This window comes from Electrophorus electricus, chromosome 9 (assembly GCF_013358815.1).
Source record: "Electrophorus electricus isolate fEleEle1 chromosome 9, fEleEle1.pri, whole genome shotgun sequence".
In the NCBI taxonomy this organism is placed as follows: domain Eukaryota; kingdom Metazoa; phylum Chordata; class Actinopteri; order Gymnotiformes; family Gymnotidae; genus Electrophorus; species Electrophorus electricus.
The window spans coordinates 2220001-2229984 of NC_049543.1; the positions used below are offsets into that span (position 1 = coordinate 2220001).

At 44.9% G+C, this 9984-nt stretch overlaps 1 protein-coding gene across 1 annotated transcript; it reads right to left on the reverse strand.

The window, feature by feature from the left end:
• Positions 1 to 750: 750 nt before the first annotated feature.
• Positions 751 to 9495, reverse strand: LOC113573026 (calcium-activated potassium channel subunit alpha-1-like). The gene is made up of 15 exons (XM_035529988.1): positions 9307 to 9495; positions 8365 to 8426; positions 7821 to 7911; positions 7635 to 7746; positions 7143 to 7218; positions 6935 to 7010; positions 6339 to 6500; positions 6109 to 6200; positions 5707 to 5817; positions 4653 to 4758; positions 4442 to 4524; positions 1923 to 1992; positions 1672 to 1827; positions 1175 to 1284; positions 751 to 907 (listed from the first exon to the last, which is right to left on the reverse strand). The coding sequence occupies exons 1-15, from the start codon at positions 9493 to 9495 to the stop codon at positions 751 to 753; spliced, it is 1653 nt and encodes a 550-aa protein (XP_035385881.1).
• Between the last annotated feature and the right edge of the window lie 489 nt (positions 9496 to 9984).

Here is a 9984-nt window from a genome sequence, read left to right on the forward strand (position 1 = left end):
CTCACTGTATCTTTGGCACCCTGTCCCCCAGCATGTCTGCTAAATAAATAAATAAAATAAAATTTTATTTTATTTAATGTAATTTTAAAAAAAAATTAAATAGTAATAAAACAGTTAATTAATTTTAAAAAACAGTGAGACAGGTCGTTTTTTTCTGCCATCTCAGAGCTGTGACGCTACGAGGCTTAAGCAGGATGCGGGGACGAGGCAAGTTGAAACAAACATTTTAATAACACAAAACAACTACACTTAGCAAACATGCTATATTACATCAAACACCGACAAACATACAGCAACACACGAGACATATACACACACACACTCAAGACACACAACAAGGATCAGGTGGACGACACGAGAGGGCGTGGCACTACAGACTAACGAACACACACACATAACACACACACACACACAGACGTTTGAGGAAGGGGGGCGTATCATGACAGAGCCCCCTCTCAAGGGCGCGACTCCCAGCCCACCAGCCTATCAGGCTGCAGCCCCGAGACCAACGGCAAACAGCGAAGCAATAGGACCGGACCACCCGCCACGGGCCAGCGCAAGCAGGACAGCAGAAGGAAGGAGCGGTACCAGGACAACGACAGACACAGGAATGCATACACTAACATGGACGGACACAGAGGGAAACCAAGTTACGGTACATTCAGGGAAACGGGGAACTATGTTATTGCACATAGGAATGTTACTGCTGGGTTTTATGAGTTACTTGGCAACTCGGCATCACTCGGCATGTTACAGTTTGAACCGGAGATGGTGGCACCGGTGAAAAGGGAAGCGTGTGACTCTGAGTTGTGCTGGCAGGGAGAAGCGACGGTCATACCTGGAACTGTTCTCTCCACTTTGGAATTTGATCCCAATTAAAAACAACTTCAGCTTGAGGAAGCAAAACCTACAAACCAAAAGATAAAGAGAGGGAAGGAGAGAGGGATGGACAGAGGGAGAGAGGGATGACCAAGGGATATATTGATAGATGTACATACAGATGTACATCAAAACAAAGATAAATGACTGTAAGCTGAACAATTACATTAAGAATTGCTTGTTTTTGGTTTATGGACTATTAGTTTAAAGTTGATCTACATGCTGTTTGTTTAGAGTTTGATGTTTGTTTGTAGTTTACACATCTGAGGTTTTTCTTGGTCTCAGAGGGACTGACTTGCTGGCCTGGGCAAAGGTCAAACCAGTGAAAGAAGCAGACAGATACTCTGTGTAGATTTCATTGTACAAGCCCTTTCTGTAGAGATTCTGCCAGCTGGGTCCCTCCTTCTACAGAGGTCAGAATGGAGAGAGAGAGAGAGAGAGAGAGAGAGAGAGAGAGAGAGAGAGAGAGAGAGAGAGAGAGAGAGAGAAAGAGAGGGAGAGGGAGAGAGAGAGTGATAGAGAGAGAGGAAGAGAGAGAGAGGGAGAGAGAGAGAGAGAGAGAGGGAGAGAGAGAAAGAGAAAGGGAGAGGCAGAGAGTGAGTGATAGAGAGAAAGAGAGAGAGGAAGAGAGAGAGAGAGAAGCAAGAATAGTACCATCATTTTATCCACTGCCAACAATTTACATTTTGTGCACTGTTACATATATACATACACCTTTACATAGTCGTTACACTGTTACACTGGTGCTGGTATTACAGTCTGAAGACACCCCTGCCCACCCCACTAAGGTACCTCCACTTCACTCTGCATGGTGAACAGGTTGGCAAGCAGTGTGGAGAGTCCTGGCACCTGGCAGCTCTGTGCCATGAAGCCCAGTTTGAGCTCTGCCAGGCAGATGACGGCATCACCGTGAGTCCTGTCCCAGTTGGGTACATTCTGCAGATACGCCTGCACACCACAGGGCGGCATGACAGAGCTGTGTAAATGACAAACAGCTATGATGGAACAGGGAGCCGTGCATTTACTGCAGTGTGTAGACTTACTTTACTGCAGTGTGTAAGCATCTGCACAATCACTCTGGTGTTGGGACAGTACTGCTTAACGGAAATCACTCTGGGAATCAAAACAGGAGCAAAAAGCGAGAAATAATCCATACGACAACTAGGACAATACGTGTCTGTGTGTGTACATGTGTGTATATGCGTGCGTATGTGGAACAGAAACAAAAAGCATTTCTGATAGAAGTGGGTGGTTATTTTGATACTTGTTTAAAGGTTTTTGAAATACTCAGTAACCTTGGTAACAAGTGCTATGTGGTTTGTATTTATATTTGGAAGCCTGGTTGATGTGCATAGCCTGGTCACTAGATAATCAAAAGGTTGGTGGTTCAAGCTCCACCACTGCCAGATTCCTGCTGTTGGGGCGCCTGAGCAAGACCCTTAACCCTCTGTTGCTCAAGCTGTACTCACTCATAATTGTGAGTTGCTTTGGATAAAAGTGTCAGCTAAATGATGTAAAAGAAAATAAACCTTTTTTTCCCCCAGCCTCCCCGGTAAGAGGAAGTCATTACAGTTGAAGGAACAGATGCTAATACATAGGCATAGTTCTGTGTTAATAAATGATTCAGTGTGTGTGTGTGCATTCTGGTGCCAAAACCAGATGGCACATACCGCTTCTGCACTGACTACAGAAAAATAAATGCAGTTACTGTTTCCGATTCCTTCCCAATGCCTCGAATGGAACATTGTGTGGATAAGATTGGTTCAGCTAGATTTGTAAATAAGCTTGATTTACTTAAGGGATATCGGTAAGTTCCGTTAACCTCTCGTGCATCTGACATTTCGGCATTTGCTACCCCTGAATGTTTCCTACAATATACGGTAATGCCTTTCGGTCTTAAGAATGCCCCTTCTACCTTTCAGCGTTTGATGATTATGGTTTTAGGTGACGTGCCTAACTGTGAAGTCTATTTGGATGATGTGGTTGTGTATACCAACACTTGGGAACATCATGTACAATTGCTTGATCTTGTTTTTAAGAAGCTATTGGATGCTTCCCTTGTTCTTAATCTCGAAAAATGTGATTTTGGTAAGAGTGAGGTTGTCTACTTGGGGAAACTGGTGGGTTGTGGTAGTGTGCGTCCCCTTGATGCCAAAGTACAAGCAATCAAGTCTTTTCCTCCCCCAGCGACGAAAAGACAACTCCGACGCTTTTTGGGCATGGCAGGGTTTTATCGTTGCTTTTGTAGGAACTTCTCTGATGTACTTTTACTCACAAATTTGCTTCGTGACACCACCCCTTTTGAATGGTCGCTGTGCAGCACTCCTGTTCTACCAACCCCTGATTTTACTCGTCCTTTTACACTCGAGGTAGAAGCCAGTGGTAGTGGAGATGGTGCTGTCCTCCAACAAGAGGACTCACAAAGCCTAGATCTCCCTATTTGTTATTTTTCTAGAAAGTCCATGAAGCACCAGCTGGCCTATAGCACTATTGAAAAGGAAGCCCTTGCGCTCCTCCTAGCTTCACAACATTTTGAGGTGTATATTGGTGGTAGTCCAGACCCCATCACCGTATACACTGATCACAATCCGCTCGTGTTCTTGCAGAACATGGCTAATGCCAATCAACGCTTAATGCGTTGGTCTCTGATCATCCAAGGGTTTAATATTGGCATCAAAGAGTTCAGAAAATGTAGTGGCAGATGCTCTTTCCAGATGTTGATGATTTGGGCTTGTTTTGTTGTTTGTGTGCTGGAACATCCTCTGGAAGTCCATGCTTATGGGGAGGGGTGTTACAGAAAGATGGATGTGTGTGTATGTGTTACAGATCTACTGCCAGGATTTCCACCCTGATTGAGACTCCACCCTGTTCCTTGCTGGGTTTCCCAGCCAACTGTGTCGACCATTTAAAGGCCCCTCCCAGGAGAGAGAGAGAGAGAGAGAGAGAGAGAGAGAGAGAGTTGAGAGAAAGGAGACTGTGTGTTAGTTTGGAGTTGGTTTGCTGAGTTGAACATTTGTATGATGTTTTGTATGACCTTGTTTTCCCCCATTTTTGGACTTCGTCTTTGGCTTCGCCCCTCCTGCTTCGGTAGCTGTGTATATATACATTTATATAGAGTATGTAAATATTGTTTGTTTGGTGTTTTGTTGTTGGACACTGGTGGTAGGGAGTGACTGCCATTTCCGTTGGGTGTGGGTTTTGTCTCTGTTTTTGTGTTAGGGAGTTAGGAAAGTTTGTTGTAGGCTTCTTGTGTTGTTAGGATTAGTGAGTGTGTAGTTTTAGTTAATTAGTGTGGGTTATGTTTGTTATTTTGGCTTGCGTGACTCCTGAAGACACTTGCACCAGTATGATTGTTTGTTTGTTTGTTTGTTTTTGAACCATAACCTCTGTAAAATACACTGAAAAACCTTCCGTTTGTGCTTCTCTTTGTTTTGTTGCTGTTCACTTTGTCACAACTTCCGTTACATTAGCAGTTCGTACTTCCTTTTCCTAGTTACGGCCTCACAGCCTAGACGGGGTCGTTACAAGGGGTCGTGCGTGCGCGTGCGCGTGTGCGTGTTACCTCATGAGATTGGCAGAATCTTCGTTATTGTGATCAGTAGTAAACCGATCACACAGAATCAGACAGGCACTGGCCTTATCCATCTGAACAGAGAGGGGGAGAAAAGTTGAATAAAGTGAGAATATAGCAGAGAAAGAGACTGTGTGTGTGTGTGTGTGTGTGTGTGTGTGTGTGTGTGTGTGTGTGTGTGTGTGTGTGTGTGTGTGTGTACCATCACTCTCTCCTGGTCCTTTCTCTCTAGTACAGATCCCTGGAAGAAAGTTGCATGCATGAAGTGCAGATTGAAGAAGGCCTCCAACTCCAGGTCAGGACGCAAACTACAGACACACGACAGCATCTCCCCATAAACTACAGACACACGACAGCATCTCCCCATAAACTACAGACACACATCAGCATCTCCCCACAAACTACAGACACACGTCAGCATCTCCCCACAAACTACAGAACCACGTCAGCATCTCCCCACAAACTACAGACCCACGTCAGCATCTCCCCACAAACTACAGACCCACAGCAGCATCTCCCCACAAACTACAGACCCACGTCAGCATCTCCCCACAAACTACAGACACACGTCAGCATCTCCTCAGAAACTACAGACACACAGCAGCATCTCCCCACAAACTACAGACACACGGCAGCCTCTCAGAACATCAGAGCATGAACATATAGATGAAAATCCAAAGATGAAATCCAATCATTTATGTCATATGATCTAATATAATCTATTAAAATTCATATAGTGTAATGCAACTCAACTATTGCTTTTTATATTAATGTACATTAAAAAAAAATAAAGCAGATTTTTAAAGAAACCTATTAATAATTACATTTTACTTCCTTTAGGGTCTGATTCAAGACAGTTTTCTGGTCATTAGGTAATTCACAGAGTCTTAAATGATCATTGCCCATAAAACTAAATTTAAAAGCTGTATAAAATGAACCTACTGCACGAGAATTACAAGAGAGTTATTTTAGATGAAGTCTAGAGGATCCTAAGACAAGAGGGCTTAAAAAGCTGTTCATTCTCTCTCTCTGCCAGTTTGTAGTAGTTTGGTGTCCTGAAGTTGGAAAAAGGGCATGTAATCTCAAATGCTCAAGACTGAAAAATAAACACTTCATCTCTAGCCACTGAGAATGAATGAGTGAACGCCAGCAGAAACTAGTTACTGTCACCTCAGATGGCTAATGCTACCTGCACCGTGTGTATTAGTGATGTTGGCTAGCATTGTGTGTTGTGTGTCGTCCAGGACACGTCCTACCTGCCCAGGAAGAGGACATTAACGTCCACGTCTCCTCTGTCCTCGTGCAGGAACTCCTTCATAAATGCGGAGACGCTGGTTAGAGTTATGTGGCCGCAGACCACCACGTGTCTAAGCACAACAGACAGAGAAGGGAGAGGGAATGTGGGAGAACTGATGCAGCGAGACGGAGAATGTGAGGGAGCCGGCCAGTCATGACTGTGCTCTCTGACACGCAGCTACACGAGTGTTTCTCTTCCCAGAGCAGGCTGGTCCTCATTGAAAAGTTACTGACAGACAACACACATACACACACAGTACTGAAGTAAGCGAGATTTAATGCTCAACAGCTTGTTATCATGGCAGTTACTAAGTGAGGAAGGTTGATGTTCCCATATGGTGATGAGTGTATATCTCACTCACGTCTCTCTGGAAGTGTTTCTGTAGCTGCCACTGAAGCGCTTCCTGTTAACGATGATTTCAACCACCTCAGGAACGTAGCTGGCAAACACACCCTGGGAGGAAAATAAAGATTATATTTGTGAGATTATCAAGAACACTCCAGGATAATGCTTCCGTGTGTGTGTGTATGTATGTGTGTGTATGTATGTGTGTGTATGTATGTGTGTGTATGTGTGTGTGTGTGTTAGTACCAATGCAATGGAGATGAAAATGATGATGAAGAAGCGTCCAAAGGTCGTAGTGACGTCTACATCACCGTAACCAACTGTCGATATGGTTACGACCAGGAAGTACACGCAATCAAAGTAGGTAAGAAAGTGTGGGGAACTCCAAAAGTCCCCAGAATTCTCCAGCTGAACATGCACAGTCAAACACACACACACACACACACACACACACACCGTGTATTACATACATAAGAATCACGAGGCTCAGCAACCTGGCTCCCCTAAAGTGAATCTCAGTGCCTGAACCAGTAAAATCTAACTGTTGCCCAACCAGTGTAACCTAATAGTGCTTCTAAAAAAAACATTCTTCCAGATGATCATGAGCTTTGTGCATTCATGAAAGCAATACAGCGATGAGTGGCAGTCTAGCACCAGGGTGTGGAGTACAGAGGACAGAGGGACGTGCACACAACTGGACTGAAGAATCTCTCTTCTCTATGCTACTTGTGGAGAAGCAGCCAATATAAAATGAATAAACGTTACCTGCCCTGACTCATATTATGATGTATTTTATAATGTATGTGTGTCTGGGAAGTCAACTGACTGACTACAGCACACACCAAGTGGACCACCCCAGCCGTAGTGAGCAGAAACCCAGCCAGGACCGCAACCAGACGGGAAAGTTTCATGGCGGTGCTGAGAGGGATGAGAGAAAGGACAGAGCGAGAGAGAAAGAGAAGAAAAAACAGAAAAAGAAAGTCAACAGTATATTCTCTCTGCCTGAGAGGGATTTGTAAGAGACGAAAAGGGGGTTGTAATGTGTCTCACTTGTTTTCCAGAATGTTGAATGTCTGCAGAACCCTGGGCAGGTCTAGAAGGTGGAGCGCTCTAAGGAACCTCAAACCTATACGCATGCACACACGCACACACACACACGCACGCACATACACAAACCAAAAAAAGAGTACACATCCTTAGGTTTTTCATTTGTCACAGTAACCTGTTTGGGCTTCTGTCTTCTGAGTTGTTCAATATTTCCTCAAGTAACCAAGGAAACATTCAACTTTCTGTATTTGGTCCCTGTTCAGACTGGAGAAGTGGAGCCAGAACTAATAATCATCACACATCTTAGAACAGAAGACCCGATTCATCATCTAGAACCATCTTCATGAAGATGTGGTTTAAACCACAATGGAACGGCTGGAAAGACCCGGACTCCACAAGCTCAGGCATGCGAAGTGATGTGGTGTCATGTGATGTGTTGTGGTGTCATGTGATGTGTTGTGGTGTCATGTGATGTGATGTGCACTACATACATACCTAGCCATGCCTGGCATGTGAGAAGACTAAAGAGGGAAGGCGGGATAGTGAAGAAGTCAATGAGCGATCTCAGGTCCAGCCATGCATGCACCTTATCCTCAGCTGCTAGGAACTACCCAGAATGCACGGTGAGGCACACATCATAATCAGAGTTTGTGTTCTCCGAACCGCAATGTGTCCACTCACCCTGATGCCAAAGATGAGAAGGTAATAGACATGGAAGGCAACATCCACTAGGAACACGGGGCTGTAGCTCTGCATGTAGTGCTGGACAGGCCTGGTAGAGAGTGACAGAGCGTCAGTCACGGCAGCATAACGCAGAACTTGTTTAGACTGATCTAGTACAGCACGCTCAACCCAGCGTTCCTGACGAAGTTTCAGCTTCAGAACACCTAGGTTTAGTTACTCAAGCTGTGTTATTTAATCTCTGTGCATGTGCCCATTAAACTGTTATGCTTGCATCAGTCAGTCAGTCAGTCAGTCAGACACATGAAACATGGAGGGACTTACATTTCAGCCATGGAGCAAAGAATCACACTAGGAGTTTTACACTTTCTGCTGTGTGATGTGTTGTGTGTGAAAGGTCAAAGTCATTTTACCTAATAGCTACGTACGTTCTGCAGGAGCAACACGCATGTCCAACTTCACTGCATATAATGTACAGATGAGTCAGATCTACAGAAGCCAAAAGTCTGTATATGTGAACACCTGAACGCTGAGAGCAACTCACTGTCTGGTCATGAGGATGTACATCACCACCGAGCAAACATTGGCACCGAATGTGAGCAGCATCTGACAGGAAAGCAAACGCGAGCTGAAAAGAAACCATTCATACTAGAGGACTTTCCTGCTGCCAGCAGTTCAGCATCATGAATCAAGCAGTAAGCGCCAAACTGAGATCCACCTCGCATTTAGGTCAGTAGTTCAGTACTAATGCAGTAGCTGAGTAATAATGCAGTCAGGCATATGAAGAACTTTCCCATGGGGACATGCCCACCCAACCCATTAATAAACCCCTCACACCATCCAACCCATTATACACCTCTCACACTGCCCAACCCATAATAAACCCTCCACACCACCCAACACATTAATATACCCCTCCCACCATCCAACCCTTTATACAACACCATTATACATCTATACCCACCCGACCTAACACATTATAACATTATATGAGTAGTGTGAGCACACACCCCCACAGAATTACACCTATGGGTGGTTGTAAATGATGCAGAGGGGAGGGGGTTTTACAAACCAGTATCTTTCCAGGCAGGTATTGAGCAGAAATAACAGAGATGGCCCACATTCTCAACGAGCTCCTGAGACCGAACACGGGCTTCGTGTTAATGCTCTAAAAGAACACATGAAGTATGTATGACTTTATCATCCAACATAACCTGTAGCAGCAGGCGTGACTAGCAGCTCACATGCCTGGATTACAGCAGTAATGCAAAGCCCAAACTCTTCAGTGAATTGGAGTGTTTCCTATGCTAGTCCAGGATGCTACTGCTCAAACCCTTCAAGAGGGGGACATCAAACTCCAAGAACAGGCAAAGCATTGATGGTATCAGGGCAGGAGGATCACAACAACACTGTTAGAGGTGACTAAACGTAGCGAGGCCTGACATGGGCACATACCCAAGGCCTGCCGTAATCATCTCAAACTTACCTGCGGTTGCACCCAGGTGGGTCTTGGGCGAACATGCATGCGGCTGAGAGCTCCGTGTCCAAACCTGCATGTGACCAGCATCATAAAGCCTCCTACGAACACGGAGAGAGAGGCGCAGAAGAAGAGCCAGCCGAGGTTCTGCCCCTGGTACAGAGGGGAGGCAGGGTTGGCTGCACACTCCACTGACATGACTGAGGCTTCTATTGCTCTCGCTGGTTTTGGGATTTCACCCGAGAGTCCAGTCCAGGTTCGGGACGTTCTAGAATGTAGGTGACATCGCGCTTAGCCTGTTGCCATGGCTGCACTGTTCTAAAAAAAAACACACCTTCCAAAATAAACCGTTTGATGAGACACACATGCTCTCACCTGCATCGCAGGGGCTAATGAGTACCAAAGGAATGAAGGTCATTAGTTCATACGAAGTTAGCCAAACCTAGCCATGGTAAATGGCAAACGTGGTACAGCATTAACTGCCAAGCCTTTATTGGTTTTGCTTTAACTAGTGTGTAGAGATAACCACGTAAAAACAAATGTCTATGTTGTTGGGTTAATTTATGACCCAAGGAGTGTGGGTTTTTTTTTTAATCTCGCACTCACACACACACACACACACACACACACAGAGACACAAATGTCTTGAAAAGGGTTGAGCCAGAGATATAAATAAATATACAGATA